General features: G+C 35.9%; 1 protein-coding gene and 1 non-coding gene across 2 annotated transcripts; one reads left to right on the plus strand and one right to left on the minus strand.

Moving 5' to 3' along the window:
• Positions 1–650: 650 nt before the first annotated feature.
• On the plus strand, positions 651–1,240 carry LOC132188722 (uncharacterized). The gene has a single exon (XM_059603252.2). The coding sequence runs from the start codon at positions 698–700 to the stop codon at positions 1,238–1,240; it is 543 nt and encodes a 180-aa protein (XP_059459235.2). The 5' UTR covers positions 651–697.
• An 8,876-nt stretch (positions 1,241–10,116) lies between these two features.
• On the minus strand, positions 10,117–10,220 carry LOC132188875 (small nucleolar RNA R71). The gene has a single exon (XR_009440935.1). It is a non-coding gene; the product is annotated as a small nucleolar RNA R71 (small nucleolar RNA).
• Positions 10,221–19,286: the final 9,066 nt, after the last annotated feature.

Genomic DNA, 19,286 nt, shown 5'->3' on the forward strand with positions numbered 1-19,286 from the left:
TTTAGTCAAATTGAAAAATGTTTCAGCTAACTATTAGTTTCCGTCGCACGAAACACTGAAAAATACGGAAAATATTTTTGAAAAATTATTTTACGCCGAAATAAAAGGAGCTTAAGTATAACTGATTTATACACATAAAATGAGGATGTTAAGTTAAGATGGTAGAGTAATATTAGAAATCACATTTTTATGGTACGACCTTCCACAGTTTTGACGTGTTAGTTTCAACCAATTCTTAGATTAGGCCTTGTTAAAAAAAAAAAAAAAAAAAACCGTTAATTGAAATTGCTATAAGTCAACATTATCAGATAATGGTTAAATAAAAATGTTATATTTATAACCCCTCCAGACAGTAAGTGCAGAATCCAAGAGAAAGGGGATGAAATCTAGAAACTACTCGCTATAGGAATTAATTAGTCAGCTGAACAAACAAAAACCCCTTGATGCGTTTTGATTCCTAGAGATGAGGCAGTTGCACCTGTAACTGCCGTATCCTAATTTTGAATATACTATATATATTTTAATATAATAATAATAATAATAATAATAATAATGATTAATTATTGTGATTAACTCGGCACACCAGCATCTCAAACTTCTTTAAATTCTCACACCATCCCCCCACTTGTGATTTGGAAGCATCTGAAGGAGGAAATCTCAGCATCTCTCTTTGCAGCAAGCAAGCAAGAAACTGTTGATGATGGATTCAAAGAAGTCTAACAAGATCAGAGAGATTGTTAGGCTTCAGCAGATCCTCAAGAAGTGGAAAAAGCTTGCGAATGCTCCAAAGAACACCTCCAACGCCACCTCTCCCAGCACTGCAGCAGCCAGCGCCAACATCAGCACAGCAGGCAGCAAAAGCATCAAATTCCTGAAGAGAACACTCTCATTTCCAGACGTTTCCGCCGCTTCCAACGACGTCGTTCCGAAAGGATTTCTCGCGGTTTGTGTCGGGAAGGAGCTCAAGAGATTCATCATCCCCACAGAATACTTGGGTCACCAAGCATTTGGGATTTTACTGCGAGAAGCTGAGGAAGAATTTGGCTTCCAACAAGAGGGAGTGCTCAGGATTCCTTGTGAAGTGCATGTGTTTGAGAAAATCTTGAAGGTAGTTGAAGAGAAAAGAGAGGTGTTCTATTTGCATGAGTTTGGTTCCAATGCAGACAACAACGAGAAGATTGGGTGCTACTCACCGGATTGTGAGCTTACACCCTCTCATCATCCTCAAATGTGTAGATGACTCGTTGAATATTTTTCTTCTTCACCAAGTCTTTTGCTTTTTCTTTTTCTTTTTGTTTCCTTTATGTTGTGAATGCAATGTATGAGGGAGAGGGGGTGAGATCTAGGAAGATTTTATAGATAATAAGGTTGATTTCTGTTTATGAAGGAAAATAGTATTAGTTGGATATCAAATATGATCCAGGTTTTATTGTATCTGCCATACTTTGGTGCAAATTAAGGGCATTAGATTTTCTTGATCACTTGAACAGAAGGGGTTGAGTTTCCTCTCAGATATTGTCATAATGGCATTTGTAAGGGTAAGATGAGATGTAGATCCACTGACCTGTAAAAGAAATATATAATGGGGTTTGCTAGCTCCTCTTTCAATTAGTTGTTATATATCTCCCATTTTGTATCCTACCTAAGATATATCTTAGAATAGTAATATACTACTAATTAACATTACACATCTTAGAAAAATAATCTGAAATTCATTATAGTTTTAGATAAGGTTTAAGGTCAACTACCCTTAAATAATAGTTTAGTTGAAAAAAAACAAATTATGGGCTGGAGCCAAAACTGAGCAGGTTTTTGTGTGACTCATTCTGTCCAAAACTGATTAGATGGCATTATGTAATTAATACCCCGAATTTTTCTCCCTAAGATTAAGAAATTTTAATTTCGAGCTTAAGCATAATTTTTGACAATTGGTAAGTTGAATAATGATTTTGGTGAAATTTTCCTTCGAATATGAACTTATTTTTGGAAAAATCAGATACTGATTTTTTTTTATTTGGAGACTTGATATTTGTTGGGTAATGGGTCGAAATGAACCCATTAAGTAGGGACACGAATCACAAATCGATGGACCATGCCCGTAAACCCACAGGTAGGCCCAATAAAGTTCAGATATATATGGTTCATGAGAGCAGTTGAGATCCCTAGTCCACACGTCTTGGAAGTGATATCAATCATGATGATTCACCCAGTCTCCAATATGCAATCGCAAAACATGATCACCACCCATGATCTATCATCACCTTGACACTTTCTCGGTAGACGTGTAGACCGAGAAAGACGGAATTGCAATCGGCCACAATAACTGCCTAATAGCTATTTAAAAGGAATCTTGAGTAGGGAAAAGGGGTTTGTCTTTTCTCATTGACTAGAATACATTATATTCTCTATTATAATTAGGGTTCTTTGGACTGACTTAGGCATCGAAGTTATTCCAAGCAGGCACACTCGGTAGGTTCCTATCTAAAGTTTGTTGTTTTTGCAGGTTAAGTTTTCATCTAGTTCCAGTGGTTCACCTATTTGGAAACTGTACAAACAATTTGGTGCTGTCTGTGGGAACTTAGTTTCCAGACAAAATTTGTAATGCCAGTGAATATGCATGCATTCAAGGGAACCTCGTTGTTCTTAGGAAGACGAAATTCCCGACCCATTGCTCGGTCCTAGGAATAGAGTTCGGCAGGATGGATAGCCCGGAACCTCTAATGATCCATAGGGGCGCATTGCATCCTTGGTGGCACACATGCTGCAAATGGCCAAGGAAATGGAGATCCTTCATAAGTAAAACCAAGAGCTTATCTCCCGAATCCCTCAGCCAAGACAAGAGCGGGAAAATTGGGAAGATAGGCGTAACGAATAGCATGACAACAATGATGATAATCATAGCCAAGCCAAGGATCATGAACATACGACAAAACGAGGCTCCCAACATAATGGTGATCAAAACCCACACAATCTTGATGTAGTAATGGAAGACTTGAAACTCAAGTATGAAGAGATGGCTCATGGAATAGCTCAGAAGGGGCAAGGGAACGGTTGGTAGTTGCGATAGAATACCAACTTGCCATTTATTGATCTAGTGATGAGGTTTCCCTTGCTCGAGATTTTCAAGGTTCTCCATATCGAAAGGTATAGCTGGGATGCAGATCTAGCTGATCATATGAAGAACTATCAGGCTCATTTAGTTCTCCATGGTACACCTAATGAGATAGTATGTTGGGCTTTCCCTTTGACTTTAAAGCGAAGTGCTCGAGATTGGTTTGGGAAACTTCCTCCAAAGTCTATAGACGGGTTCGAGACTTTAGGGCGAAAGTTTTTAACGCAATTTTTGGCAGTCCGAAGTCGCAAGCGGTCTCCAACATATTTATTGTCCTTGACCTAAGGAAAGTCTGAATACCTGAAGGATTTTATTGTGCGATTCAATTAGGAGAAATTAACTGTGGATGATCTAAAGGAGGACATGGTGCTCACTGCCCTGCTTAACGGGATCAATGCAGAAGGATCTTTGATGATCAAATTGGCTCAGAAACCCGCCATAAGTCTCCATCAGTTCATGAGCAAGGCGAAGGAATTCATGAACCAAGAGGAAACTATCAGTGTGTTGCGGAAATTGAAATAGAGTGATGAATACAACCAAAGAATGATGAAAGAATTGAAGAAAAAAATAGACTCCCGAGAAATCGAGGAAAGGACTCTGAAGAAGGCAACAAAGAAATTTGGAGTCCTGATATATCTTTGGGATTTCAATTTTACTCTGTTGAATACTAGTGTGACTGAGATCTTTATGGAGATCAAGAGAGATCCAAATTTTCATTGGCCAGCTAAGATGAGGAGCCCGCCAAAGTGACGGGATAACCAAAATTGCTGCGAGTATCATGTAGATCATGGGCATAATACCGATGAATGTGTATCCCTACGCCTTGAAATAGAAAAGTTCATCAAAAGTGGGAGATTGGTGAGATTTCTAGCCAATAAAAAAAAAAAAAAAAAGAGGTATAAGATTCCTCGTTATAGCAAACCTCGAAGACACGAGGCTTAGAATGGTGAGGTTGAAGAAATGTCGGGGGGAACGAACAAAGAAGAGATGGGAATCATGAAAAGCAACACAGTCCTCGCAATCAGGATGTCATTGCCGAGATTCGAACCATTTCAGGGGACTAGTAGAAGGTGGCGAATCAAATTCCTCAAGGAAAGCCCATGTCAGGAAGATGAATGTGGGCAAAGTGTTAATCCTTGAAAGGCCGCATACATATTGGAATAAAACACGATCCCGAAGACCTTTTACCATCAAGACAAACGTGTTTGGACCTAAGGCAAACATATATGTTAAATTACTTACATGTAGATTCGGCCTCTCCTAGGCATTGGGGCATAGGAGTGTACATACGTTCTTCCCATGATGTCGGACTAAGTAGTTGAAGTTCCAACAAAATTGAAAACTTCAAATGTGAGTCCATATCATCTCACCTTCATCGCATTCTTCGTGTTCTTCATGAACTTGAAGAACATCTTTATATTCTTCATTGTATTCATAAGGAACTTCTTGAAGACTTGGGAGTTTATCAATGTCTTCAAGATCCTTAAACAGCTGGGGAGAAGATTGCTCCATTAGATTTTATCTTTGATGTTTGAATATGACTGTGAGTATGGACTCACAAAGTTTTCTCAAGAACAAGCTAAACTAGAAGTGAAACTTTGAGAGAATAAATTCTCCCTAGCCGTGTATTCACTCTTGTGGGAGAGTGATCTTGTGTTTTCTTGTTTTTTTTTTTTTTTTTTTACAAAATGACAAGCTTATGAATTGTGTCTGTCTGGTAGACTGTTGCACTTTACTTCGCAATTGAACCTCTATTTATAATACTGAGATCCCATGAGAAAAGTATTTTTAAACCAATCAATTTATATCAGCTCAAAGAGAGACTAAAGAAAAATATCATTAGCTTAATAAGCTTATGACCATGTCTTCCTAGGCCATGTCACACGACTTTATTTAATCACAATTACTTCCTCTAAATAATTGTGGTTGCACTCTAATGATTATTTTTTATTTAATCAATTAATCCACATGACGTACTTGCTTATTACATGTTACCCATCTATAGAATCATTCCATAGTCGAACCAAAGTTTATGAATTATCACTTTGTTCACTACCTCTTTTTTTTTAGTCACTGATTTAAATTTGCTAGCATGTATTTGGCCTTATTCAATGATCAAACCATGTGTTTGTATTTTCCCATCCTAACCATCTTCACCGAGTGCATCTCCTTAACAACACTTTGGTAGACTTCTTTGCGGTTGAGTGATGTGTATGACGTGGTTTGAAATCAGCACAAAAACTCCAAGTAAGCGAGAAGGCACAAAGCCTTTTAGGCAGCCTTACTTGGTACAAACAGTGGTGAGATGTATTCTCACAAGGTGCATCAGGATAATTATGAATTGAAATCAATGACTCGAGGAAAAGATGTAATGAACAAAGTGACAGTTCATAAGACTTTGGTTCAACTACGAAATGATTCCATAAAGGGGTAACATGCAATCAATAAGTACGTCATAAGGATTAATTGATTAAATCAAAAATACTCATTAGAGTACAGCTGCAAATTATTTAGTGAAATTAATTGTAATTAAATAGAGTTGTGCAACATGGCCTAGGAAGACATGGTCACAGGCCTATTAAGCTTGATAGAATACAAGGATCGTGTTCAACCCTCAAATCAAACGCACATGCAATTTATATAAAGAAAATAAATTGCAATGCTCAATATCGCCAAATAATCAAAGTATGGAACTAAGCAATATAACAAAATAAAACATGCACAACGGAATTTAAAACAACATTAGAAGCACAACAAAAAGTTTGTTTATGAAGTGGAAAACCCTTTGAACACGTCAAAGGTAATAACCACTCCGGGGCAGCCAAACCCAGGAAATCACAAAATAAAGATTCAAATTTATAGACTAGACGATACTCACAATCTTGAGGACCTCTAGACTTAGTAAGAACAAAAAGCTTACTAGCTTGTCTCCATCCTGACCATCTTCACGGAGTGCATTTCCTCACTGACCCTTTGATAGACTTCTTTCTTCAAATAACCAAGGTAACAATCTTTGTGTAGTTGAATGACCAGGCAACACGCCAAACAAGAACAAAGAACAGCCCGAAGCTTTATCACATCCTCTCTTGAACAAACATAAAAGGCTTGTTGCATACGCAAAATACAATTGTACATCCCATAAAAGAAGGATTTATCTTGTTGTTTTTCTATTTTTCATTTATTTTTAGTTTTGTATTGCTAAGGAACTAGGAATATGTAAGTTTGGGGGTGTGATAAGTGCTAAAATATACATATTTTAGCCTCTTAATTTACATATGTTAAGCTCCTAGTTTTGTTATTATTTGATGTTTTGCTTCCTTTTTGTGTTTTCTTATGTTTTTAGGGTTTTTGAAGAAAAGAAAGTGTTTCCAACAAGTTTCAGACTTAAAAGACAAATTGGGAAAAAGCCAGAAGCCATAGGATCGATCACAACCAATCTAGTACGGGTGTCAACCCGGTCCGGTTTCCCAGTTTTTGGCCAAAACCAGGAACCAGAACCGGGGTACGCCGGTTCTCGGTTTTGAGAAACCGGAACCGGAACCGGGATACCGGTTAACCGAGGTCCCGGTTATCGGTCGGTTCCGGTTTTACTCGGTCCGGTAACCGATTTTTTTAAAAAAATTAGTTTTTGGGCTTATTTTAGGTATTGGGCCTAAAATAAGCCCCTTTCTTTTTTTCATAAATTGGCCCATTTTTTAAAAAATTTATTAGTCTCTTTGTCTAAATTAAAGGGGCTTTGACAGGGGTGGCAAAATGGGTACCTGACACGACCCCATTACGACCCGCGGGTACCCATTACACGATTAGCCTATACACAGACACGACTTGTTTAGCTAAACGGGTAATCGGGTCTGACACGATTACGACACGAAAATAGTCGCGTAACCCGACACGACCCATTTTACCCGTTTAAAATAACTTGGTCTAATCGGGTAGACCCGACCCGACCCATTAAAACCCTAAACTATAAAAATTTTTTAAAAAAAATTCAAAATTCAAAATTGTAATAATAATACATCAATACACTGTCAGTGCAAAAAATTGAGTTCTAGGATATTAAAGGCTTTAATAAAGGAAAAGAAAAAAAAAATGGAAAGTGACTGTAATTGTACTCCAAAAGAAATTACTAAACTCATGATTTCACCTAAACTTAAAACAAGCAAACATATTGACTAAATTCATTTATTAAAATAATTTTTAGTATAAAGAAATTTAATTTTGCTCAAATTACATTTTACTAAAAAAAAATTATGTATATTTCAACACAAAATATGATATATGTAATCTGTTGAAATTAAATATCTCATAACAGAGATGAATTTTGCAAATCATTTGAAAAAAAAAAAAATTAAGGATAAAAAGCAAGAAAAAAGTTTTTAAATTAAAATCATTTAATTAAATATTTAAATATAACAAAGGCTCTACCTAAATTTGTTGTATTAGGCCTCAAAATCTATTAAGTCGGACCTACTCAAGGGGTTGGCTTGGACGCTTGGTTACTAGTAAGCCACTTGGCCCTTATCGATACCTCATAAAGCATAAAGTCTAAGTAGGGACAAAACTAAAATTTCATTTCAAACTGATCAAAATATGAATGAGATTGAGGGGTAAAATGTGTCAACATTTCCATCATAGCAATAAAGAAAAAGATAATAAAAAAACGCTTACAAAAACAAAATAATAATAATAATAATAATAATAATAATAATAATAAAAAAAAACAAAACTCAAAACTACATCAACATTAAATTCATAATTCATTACAAAATACTTGTCCGCTTGAAGACTTGAAGGTTCCATGATGCATCCCATGTAATTAAAGATATAAATTATGAAACACTACAAATATGCTCATTTTTTGACTTTTTCTTTTTTTTAACTGGGTCTGGTGTGTACCCGTCAGACCCGGACAGTAACCGAGTCTAAGATACCTGCCAGAGCCGAATAGTAACCAGGTCTAACAGGTACCTGCTAGACCTGAACAATACCCGTGTCTGGTGGGTCGACCCGCCAGACCCGTTGGGTAGACCCGCCAGACACGAATTAATCGGGTTTTAAACGGGTAGACCTGATTATGACCCGAACCCGATAAGGCCAAAGCTAATACCTGTTTTTTCGTGTCATATTCGTGTTGGGTTCACGGGTCGTGTCAAAATTGCCAGCCCTAGGCTTTGTTGTGATTGTTCCAAATAATTAAAAAATAAACCTAAAAAAGTCCAAAAATCCAAAAAAATCAATGTTTTTGCCTATTTGAGCCTTAGAAATAAAAAATTAATTTTTTAAAATACCCAAAACCTAAACCTAAGTGTAAAATATATATATATATATATATTATTAAATAAAATGGAAACCCAGTTCCGGTATTCCTGGTAAAAATTGGGTACCAAAAACCGGGTACCGGAACCGGGGTACCCGGTTTTTGAATTTTTCAAACCGGAACCGGAGCCAGGACCCTGGTTTCCCGGTTTCCCGGATTCGGTTATGGTTTTCCTGTAATTTTTGACACCCCTACAATCTAGGCTCGAGCTGCGCTCGAGCACAAGACAGCCAGGATCGAGGGCACCAGTGCTCGATCACATATCAAGCAGGTGCAAGCGCCTAGCATAAGGATCAATCGCAGGCATGTGATCGAGCGCACTCGCGCGGCCCAGATGTAGAAAGTGTCCTTTTCCACCTCAGCTTCGGTTTCCTGTCTCCTAGTTGGATTGATAGACTGACCTACGATTGTACTAGGATTTATAGGGTTTCTAGGTCTTTCCTAAGCCTATAAATAGGCCTCTAAGCCTTTAGGAAAAGGTGTGGAGAAAAAGGCACAAGCTCTGGAAAGGAACTGAAGGCTAGATCAAGAGGAGTTTAGGTTTTTCTTCTCTTCCACCGTTTATTTTGTTATGTATTATATTTTAATTAGGGGTAAATTGAAGCCCTATTCATGTCTTTTTAGGATTTCAATTACACCTTTGTTTCAAACATATTTTGGTATTTTAATTGATTAATTTCTGGTTTATTGAATTCCTCATGTGCATATCGTATGTATTTGTTAGTTAAGTCAATTTAGATGACCGAGTCTTGGGTTTAATAAAGTGACAAAAGAACCTCATCACGGGTTCTTGTCTTAATCAACATGAGGAACTAGGAGTAGATACTATGCCCTAGGCTTCATGTGTTTGTCGATTTCCATAGAGTTATACTTCCCTAAAGAACAACTTAGTAGATACCATGCTAAATCCTTTGGGGAAGAAAAGAATTAGAGTAGATACCATGCTAAATCCTTTGGGGATGAAAAGAATTAGAGTAGATACCATGCTAAATCCTTTGGGGATGAAAAGAATTAGAGTAGATACCATGCCTAATTTGTTGCTTAGGAAAATCAATAGCTTAAGGTGTAGATACCATGCCCTTAGGTTGATAAGCATTAAATATACCGTTTGATAGGAATATTGGCGTATTGTTATCTCAATTAGTCTAATTAATGGTGGATTTCAAAGCCCTAATCCTTGTTAGTCTTAGTTTATCTTTTATTTTATTCCTTTATTTCAACTATATTCATGACAATCTGTTATTAAATAGGAAATCAATTCTAAGCATAATTTACCAATCCTCGTGAGAATGATCTCATATTTGCCTGCTATACTATCACTTGATATTGTGCACTTGCGAATAGAATGTACTGAGTATTCGCTTATTAATTTATGTGGGTATTTGGCACAACACCTATTGTGCAGAGCAATTACAAATTATCTCCACATCTGCTCAATTTGGTTCCACACTATAGAGGCACACCGACAGAAGACCCATATCTGCATATTCGGGATTTTGTTGATCTCTATAGGATTCAAAGTATCCAGGGTTTAACTCCAGAAGGAATCAGGTTAATCCTCTTTCCTTTTTCTTTAAAAGATAATGTTAAGATATGGTTCAATTCTTTGGCTGCAGGTTCTATTCACAACTAGGAGGACTTGACCACAAAATTCTTAAAGAAGTTCTTCCTAGCTCAAAAGACAAGGTAACTTAGAATGGAGATTCTAACGTTTTAACAAAAAGACAGACTTTTCTTTGAAGCATGAGAGCACTTTAATGAGCTACTTCTCAAATGCCCACATCACAACATATCTCAAGAAGATCAGGTACTGGAATTCTATGAAGGTTTAAATGATGTCAACAATGTCTTGTAGATTTAGCTTGTGGCGGCATGTTGATGGAGAAAACCAGTGAGGAAGCTGAAGAACTCTTTGAGACCTTAAGTGAGAACTCCCAATAATTCTCATCTAGAAGGAGACAAGGACTCAAAGGAAAGGGAATACATGAAGAGTGAACAAATTGTGGAGTCTAGACTCGAGTGGCAACCATGGAAAGGAAGTTAGATATGCTAGTGAAAGCCATGACAACTCGTAGCATTGCTCCCGTTCAATGAGTGGCACAAGCCAAGGTATGTGCAGTATGTTCCCATTTTGACCACACCACTGAGACTTGTCCCATGTTATCATTTGTAGATCAGGAGCCAGCAAACTATGTGGACCAAAATAGTGACCCTCTGCCACAAGTGGTCAAACCAAAGCAGGAGCTGGAAAATAATGACCTTGAAGATGCCATGATCCAGTTCTTGACTGCGCAGAAGCAGACAAATGCTCAGACTAGTCAGACCATTCAGGAATTGGAAGCAACAACCAATCAAGACATTCAGAGATTGGAGGCACAAGTGGGGCAGATGGCCAAAGAGCTGAGCGAAAGAGAGAGGGATGAATTTCCAGTCTAAACAATACCTAATCCAAAAGGTCACGACCAACTAAAGGTTGTAACAACCCTCAGAAGTGGTAAGATTGTTGATAACAAGGTAGGGACTGCTGATACAATACAAGCTAAAGCCATGACTTCCAAGGTAAGTGAAAATGAGAAGGTAAATGCACCACTCTTCACTCAGAGGTTAGTAAAATCAAAGAAAGAAAAGCAACTTTTGGATATTTTTAAAACTTTGAGAAAAGTTGAAATAAACATTCCTTTATTAGATGCAATTCAGCAAATTTCTGCTTATGCTAAATTTTTAAAGGACTATTGCACTCAAAAAAGGAAGTTTCAGGAGCATGAAAAAGTGTTTTTGACACAAGAGGTAAGTGCGGTGCTGTTAAGGAAGTTGCCACCCGAGCTGAAAGATCCAGGCAATTTCACTATTCCTTGCAGGATAGGTGATCAGCTTTTTGAGCGTGCATTATTTGATCTAGGAGCTGGTATCAATCTGATGCCATACACTGTGTATGTGACATTGGGTTTGGGGGAGTTACAACTATCCTCAATCACCTTACAATTGGCAGACAAATGCATTAGAAGACCGAGAGGTATCTTGGAGGATGTCTTGGTTAAGGTAGATCAATTTATCTTACCTACTAATTTCATTGTGTTAGATATGGAAAAATTCCCTATGCTTTTGCCCTTTCCTATTATCTTGGGAAGACCCTTTATGAGGATTGCTGATACAAAAATTTGTGTGAAAAGGGGTACTATAAGTATGAAGGTGAATGGGGAGAAAATAGAGTTCAAAATTTTTTATGCATTGAAATTACCCCAAGATAATTTGGATTGTTTTAGTGTCTATCTAATTCAAGGTGCTACTGAGAAAGTTTTTCAGATCCATCATAGTCCCACTACCCTCACTCACAGTTTTACAAGGCAAAATATTGAGCCAGAATTTGAGGATGTTACTAATGACATCATGGAAACAAGGCACTTCCTTGAGGCTTCTTCAACACCAACTCCTATTACCGAATTACCAAGGGGTCAGGAGAGCAGTCAGTTAGAGCTTTTAGATGAGCAAAAAGAGACCATCGAGGTAGAAAAACCTCTTGAGTATTCTTCTCATGTTATTCCAGTTCATGATTCCCTTCCAGATGAGAAAATGATTGAGAATACTCAGAGTGATCTACCCCGATATGTGGACATTTGGAATCACCCAACGGTAGGAGAAATTCATTCTCTTTGGTGTAAGAGAAGAAAAGACTGGTGCTTCAAGTTTAAACTAAAGGGCGACTTCAATCTTGCTGAAGATGTTAAACTTAGCTTTGATGGGAGGAAACCCATATCATATCATATCCTTTTTACTTTCTATTTTATTTTTTTTCTATTGGTTATTTTTATTTCTTTTTGTTTTCCTTTGTTATTTTAGTAGTTGTTTTTCAGGGACAAGTGTGCTTACATTCAAGTTTGGGGGTATGCTATGAGCCATACTTGTTCCAGCCAGTTTTCCCATCTCCCTGGTAAGATTTTTCCATGTTATCTACACATTGAAGGCAATGTGTAATTTTAAGTTTGGGGGTATGGGAGACAATTTACAGACACTTTTGTCCCTTTTTTTTTTTTTTTTTATAAGTTTTGAAAAATGCATGTTCATGTTTGTCTTGAGACTTTGGTTGATCTGAAAAATTATGATTTGATTTTCATTGGTGAGTTTAAAATTTCGAACACTTGACCTGATGATAGAGTTTCTAAGCTTGGTTATTTACTTTAGGCAATTGAGAATTCACCTGTTTGATTTAATTTGACACAAGCACACTAGCATATCATTTGTGAGGTATGACATGTGAGCTAGATGTGTATGTTTTCAATGTCTTGAGTAAAGCTGGATGACTTGTTGGATGAATACTTTGGCATATAAAAGAAGAAAAGAAAATAAATTAATCAGTGAGAGATTTTCACTAAGTAACTGGACCTCTTGCCTCATTAAGCAATGAGTGTTCGCGTCAAAAGGTGAGAATTTTGATTTGGTTAAGTGTCATGGCTAGTTTAGTTTCGTAGCCCTTTTTGCTCGAGTTAGTAAGTCCTTAGGGGTGTCTTTATACCTAATGCCCTAAAACCATCATGTTTGAGAGTCATTGGCTGAATGCTTGTTAAATGGGTCAATTAGAAAGCTTAAGGGAACTATGCATTGCAGAGCCTGACCAAAAAGAAAGAAAAGAAAGTTATGCCTTGATTATTTATTCCAATTGGAATCTCAGTGAACTTTGAGATATTGAGACATTGCACATTTGAAATAATTAGAAGCTTCATATTTATGTGCTAGTTCACCTTACACTGTTTTGAACTTGTGATGCCTTAGCCTGTCTTTTGTAAGTGATTAGACTTTGGAATTCCAATTTATTTTGAAGAAGAAGTTTATCTTTTTAAGCTTACTAATGAATGAAAATCATGGTTTTGAGTGATACCTTAATCTTTTGGATAATATGAACTTTACATAATGTTTGTGGGTAACATTTCTGTTAAACCCTCACGAGACTTCACTCGTCCTACTAGGGATGCCAAGTGGTTTAAAAGGCTTGTTGCATATGCTAAATGCAATCATGTTTCCTACGAAAGTGGAAATAGAGTCGTTTTTGTTTTATGTTCTTTTTGTTTTTAGTTTCGTATTGCTAAGGGACTAGCAATATGTAAGTTTGGAGGTGTGATAAGAGCTAAAATATACATATTTGAGCTCTTTAATTTACTTATGTTAATCTCTTAGTCTTGTTATTGTGTGATGCTTTGTTTTGTTTTTGTGTTTTCATGTAGTTTTTAGGTTTTTGAAGAAAATGAAGCGTTTTTGGAAACTTTCGAGCCAAAAAAGCCTTTTTGGCAAAATCTAGAGCCTTGGGATCGATCACATGCACAAGAGCAAGGATCGATCAGCTCTCAAACGTACAATCAGCCAGGCTCAAGCGCACTACACTCGAGCACATCATGGCTAGGATTGAGCGCAGCCATCCGATCGAGCGCACCAACTTGGGATCGAGCACACTCGAGTGCCCAGATGCGGCAGAAGACATTTTTCACTTTAGATTGGGTTTTTAGTCTCTTTTTTGGATTAGGAGACTGACCTATGGTTTTATTAGGATTTCTAGGACTTCTAGGGTTTTCCTAAGCCTATAAATAGACCTCTAAACATTGAGAAAAATAGACACAATCTTGGAGAGAAGAATTGGAAGCTACTTCATGAAGCGGTTTCAGGTTTTTCCTTTTCCTTTTTATTTTTTTGTTAGGATGATTAGCATCTAACGCATGTGTAGCTAAACGTTTTGTTAGGGGCTAGATTCAAGCCCTAATCATGTCTGTTTAGGATTTCAATATTGGCACATTTGTGACAATTATATTTTGGTATATTTAAATTGATTATTTTATGGTTAATTGAATTCCTCATATGAATGTGCCTCATCATCGTATTTATGTGTTTGGACGTGTTATTTAAGTCAATTTGGATGACCGAGTCCTGGGCTTAATAAAGTGACAAAAGAATCTCATCACGGGTTCTTGAGGTAATTAACATGGAGAATCGGAAGTAGATACCATGCCCTAGGCTTCATGTGTTTGTCGATTTTCATAGATTTATGCTTTCTTAAAGAACAACTTAGTAGATACCATGTTAAATCCTTAAGAAAAAAAAAAGAATTAGAGTAAATATCATACCTAATTCGTTGCTTAGAGAGATCAATAGCTTAAGGAGTAGATATCATGCTCTTAGGTTGGCAAGCATTAAATATACCGGTATGATTGAAACATTGGCATATTGTTATCTTAATTAGTCTGATTTGTGGTAGATGTCAAAACCCTAACACTTTTGTTAACCTTTTCGTTCTTTATTATTTTATTTTGTGAAAATTCTGTTATTTTATTTTGGAAAATCAATTGTAAACAAAATCACCAATCCTCGTGGGAATGATCTCGTATTTGCGTACTATACTATCGTTTTGATCTTATGCACTTGCGAGTAAAACGTAGCGAATATTCGCTTATTAATTTAGGTGGGTATTTGTCACAACAACTACCGAGAGAAAGAGAGAGGGAGAGGCTTAGGGTGTTGTTGCTGATGGGCTGTGGCTGTTGCTGCTGGGTGGACGGCAGTCGGAAGCTATAGGGGGAGGGAGGAAAAATTTTTGGGGTGAACTGAGAGCACCGCCAAGCTCTCCAAATATTTGTCTACTTTAATGAAATATTATTTTTTGTTGATTGTTAATCGGTTCAAACAAACTATCATAAAGAGTGATATTTTGCAATAAATTTGCACAACAAAAAACTAACAAGTGCAATTCATCTCAATTCATGAAACCAAATTGAATTTCTACACACTTAATTTCTAAACATTTAATGCCAAGGAGTAGACAAACAAACAAAAACATTGTCGTTGTGTTTTGCATCATAGAAATGGACAACGTGGAAGACCCTGTTCATTTTTTTTTTTTTTTTTTCTTAACATCGATAGAAATTACCTAAACACAAATAACACACAATAGATGTTTCCTAAATTAGCAGTCAGATTGGTTGTATTTCAAAAAAAAAAAAAAAAGTGGGCATTAGAAATTAGCTAAACGATGGGCATTCCTAAACAGAGGTTTCTCTCTTTAGTGGTACTGTTTGTTAATCTAATTGAGGTTTCAAAAACAGAATTCGAAAGAAACTCAGCAACTCATATGGCAATCCACGGAGGTATAAGTGGCATTCATATAGGAAAGGCAAATATCATGAATTGTCAAGATGACACAGTTGCACTCAAACATGAGAGGAAGTATTGCTCAAGGAACATCTATCAAGTATCGCAGGCCACCCCAACACCTTTTGGGTGGCCGTGAGCCACCCTGTTGGGGGGTTTGGGGTGGCCTGTGAGCCACCCCTAATCCCCTCAGGGGCTTGCATGATAGAATCCATAATGCAGAAATATAAAATGAAAATAATAAACAAGAGAAGAATATAAAACGGAAATAATAAACAAAAGAAGAGAAATAGACACAAGATTAAGGTGGTTGGGCAATATGCCTACATCCACACACTAAAGCCCTATAACTACATCTTGCTTTTATTGAGTGATTTGATAGTACATAGGAGGCCTCGTTATATAGAAGCCAAAGAAAGAGAGATTCTCATACAAAAGTAATATGGGACAAGCTCACATATTCTCTAACATTCCAGCCACCCTATGGTAGGCTTTGGGTGGCCAGTAGTGGCAACCCCACTGCTGGCCATCGTTTCAATTTTTTTTAGATTTAGGGGTAATTACCTTTTACTCCTATGAATTACAGTGCCTTGGCACTTTTTCCCCATAAACTACCAACTATGACACTTACCCCATCAAACTACCATCTTATGACAAAAAGCCCACTTCCATCAGTCAAATGAGTTAAAATTGATGGTCAATGGTCATGTGCAAGTTATGTGCCATTTTGAATTTTTTTTTCTTCCACTTTTGCTCTCATGAAAAGATATTTTCATGTGTTGGATTAGGGTTTAGGAGGGTATAAGCACTACAAAAAAATGGATAGTTTTTTACGTGACAAACAGTAACCCAACTTTTGCCACGTCAATAATTATTGACATGGCAAAAGTGGCACGTGAAGAAATAGCAACGTGTCAATATTGACACCTTGGTAAAATTAAATTAAATTAAATTTTTACAAAATTAAATTTAAATAATTTAATATAGTGACGTGCTAAACTATAACACATCAATAAATATTGACGTGTCAAAATGGCACGTCAATAAATATTGATGTGTTATTTTAACACGTCAATAACTTATTGAAGTGCATCATTTTTACACGTCAATATTTATTGATGTGTCATTCTTTTACACATTAAAAAAAATAATAAAAATTGTGTTTTTTTTTTTTTTAAAAAAAAAAGAAATTAACAACTAATAAAAATTAATAACAAAATAATTAATGATTAACGATTAATAACAATTAATAACAAAAATTTGATAAAAAAAGTTATAACAAAAATTAACGATTAATAACAATTGGACATGCATGTAGATATTTAAATATCTTCCAGCCGATATAAAATAGTGTCAAGTATTTATAAACATTTAAAAGACACATTAAATTTAATCTAGATTTCCTCCATACCGGTGTGTTGAATCATTCCTATCCATAACAATTAATAATTAATAACAAAATTTAATTGCTATGTGTTTAATGATTATTGTAATTAATTTTATTGTTTCGTCCACATGCATTGATTTTGTACAACTTCGAATTTATATATATTAAGGTCTTTCACAATATACGAAAACTTCACATGCATTGATTATTTTTACTTCCAAATTAATCCTTTCATATATATATATATATATATATATATATGTATGTATAGCTAGTTAGGGTACGTATATATGTTAGTTGAAATACATAGCGAGCTTCGAACCTAGCTAGCTAGCTAGGTTTTATAAAACTTAACTACCAATTAAATAATTAAGTACACTTATAATACCATATAGAATTAGCTGTGTTTTAATTATGGTAATTACTATAATTAAAAACTGGACTAATTATGGTAAGTTAACTAAATAATTAACTTAGAGTAATTATAGTAGCTTACCATAATTAATTAGCTAGGTTATATATATATATATATGGTAATAATTAAGTTAGGTAACGAGTTTAAGTAATCAGCAATTTTATGACGTGCCACATGTGACACGTCAGAATTTATTGACGTGTCACATGTGATGCGTCACATTTTTCTGACGTGCCACATTGGCATGTCAGTCCTTTTTTGACGTGCTACACACGCCAAGAATTTAGATATGGCCATGGATTCCCATGCCAGCTCATTTTCTTTCCTTTTCCCTCTTCTTTCTTCCTCCTCCCTCGTGCAGCTCGCATAACTCCTCCCTCTTCTCAACCATTTTTTCACTGCCAGCCACCCATTCCTCTGCCGTCGCCACACATTTCCATCTCCGGCAACAGCTTCTCCGCCGGTCGATTGGGTATATATATATATATCTTTTAAATTTATTTATGTGTTTATTTATTTATGATAATTAATTTGGATGCAAATATATGTTTTGTAAATTAATTTTATTTATGATAATTTGCAACGGATCACCTCCTTTGTCTGCAGCTGCTCTTAGTTGAAGAAAGAATGTTTTAGACTGTTTGTGTGCTGGCTTTACTTTATGAATGATGAAACTTAAATAAAGATGCGTTTGTTTTGACTACAACATTAATTAATGTTTTGTTTTGTTTTTCGTTTTTTTTTTGGTATTCTTTTTATGTGGGAATTTTTGTCTGATTTTGTCATGTTTCTCTCCTTTCTTTTTCTTTAATGTTGTTGTTGGAATAATGAGGGTGTACTGTGGGGGAGGTTTCGCTTTTTTGACCTGATGATGGCGATTGTCTTTTTCCTCTTGTTTTTCCCTGCTCATATGTATACGTACGTACCCTCCTTTCAGTGTTTCTCTATGGATCACTCACAAGCAGAGCAGGGTGAAGTTTTTGTTTGGATTATCATAAAGAAAAGATTTCATTGGCTAAAACTTCAACCCCCCTTTTGCAATTATTTTCTTCTCTGTAGTAACTTTCCCAAGATTGCTTGCAAAGCAATATGAAAAATTAATATTCCCTTTTTTGGGTCTAAATATTGGACGGCCTACGATTTTTCTTGTGTTTTTTGAACTCTTTTTTTGTAAATAATCCTGAAAGTTGGTAGAGATCAGGAGAGGGGGGAAAAAGAACAGAGTGAGAAGCGGTGTATGATTGATTTATTTTTCTTGGAAGGGAAATGACTTTTACTAATGCCAAAGGATTTCATTTAACCTAGATTTATTGTATTTATGGTCCCCATAATAAACCTAGGTAGATATTATAGAATAACCTTATAAAATAACCTAGTTAGAATTGTTTTGTTTAGGATCTCCACCAAAAATGCATTTAAATTTGGATTGAGTATTTTTTTTTTTTTTTTTCAAGATTAATTAGATTAGGTAAATGTTAAAAATACACACTTTAGTACTATCCCCATATATAACAAATGCATATCCATGAATACTGGATATATTTGTTTGTTAATTAACAGAGAGTTACATTTTCACATAAAAAATATAAACCTATATATATAGGTTTATATTTTTATGTGGTTGAAATTAGGTTTATATTTTCTAAGTCTTATATATTTTTTCCTAATTTATGTACGTAGAGAAAAATGGACAAGAGTCGGATAACAAAGTGTAGGGGTACGAGGGAATACAGAGACAGGTGTAGATTGTTCGTGGAGTTTGCAGTTAGTAACTGTAGAACCCCTAATGGATTCATCTATTGCCCTTGTAAGATTTGTCGAAATAACTGTCACCACTCGTCAGGTTTCGTATTCGACCACTTGACAAAGGGTAAAGGAATGATGCCGGAATACACACTCTGGTACTATCACGGTGAAAAACATGTAC

Source organism: Corylus avellana, chromosome 6 (genome assembly GCF_965113065.1).
Source record: "Corylus avellana chromosome 6, dhCorAvel1.hap1.2, whole genome shotgun sequence".
Taxonomy (NCBI): Eukaryota; Viridiplantae; Streptophyta; class Magnoliopsida; order Fagales; family Betulaceae; genus Corylus; species Corylus avellana.

Excerpts from the sequence above, each read along its gene's own strand:
- LOC132188722 (XM_059603252.2), top strand. The coding sequence starts at position 698 with ATGATGGATTCAAAGAAGTCTAACAAGATCAGAGAGATTGTTAGGCTT.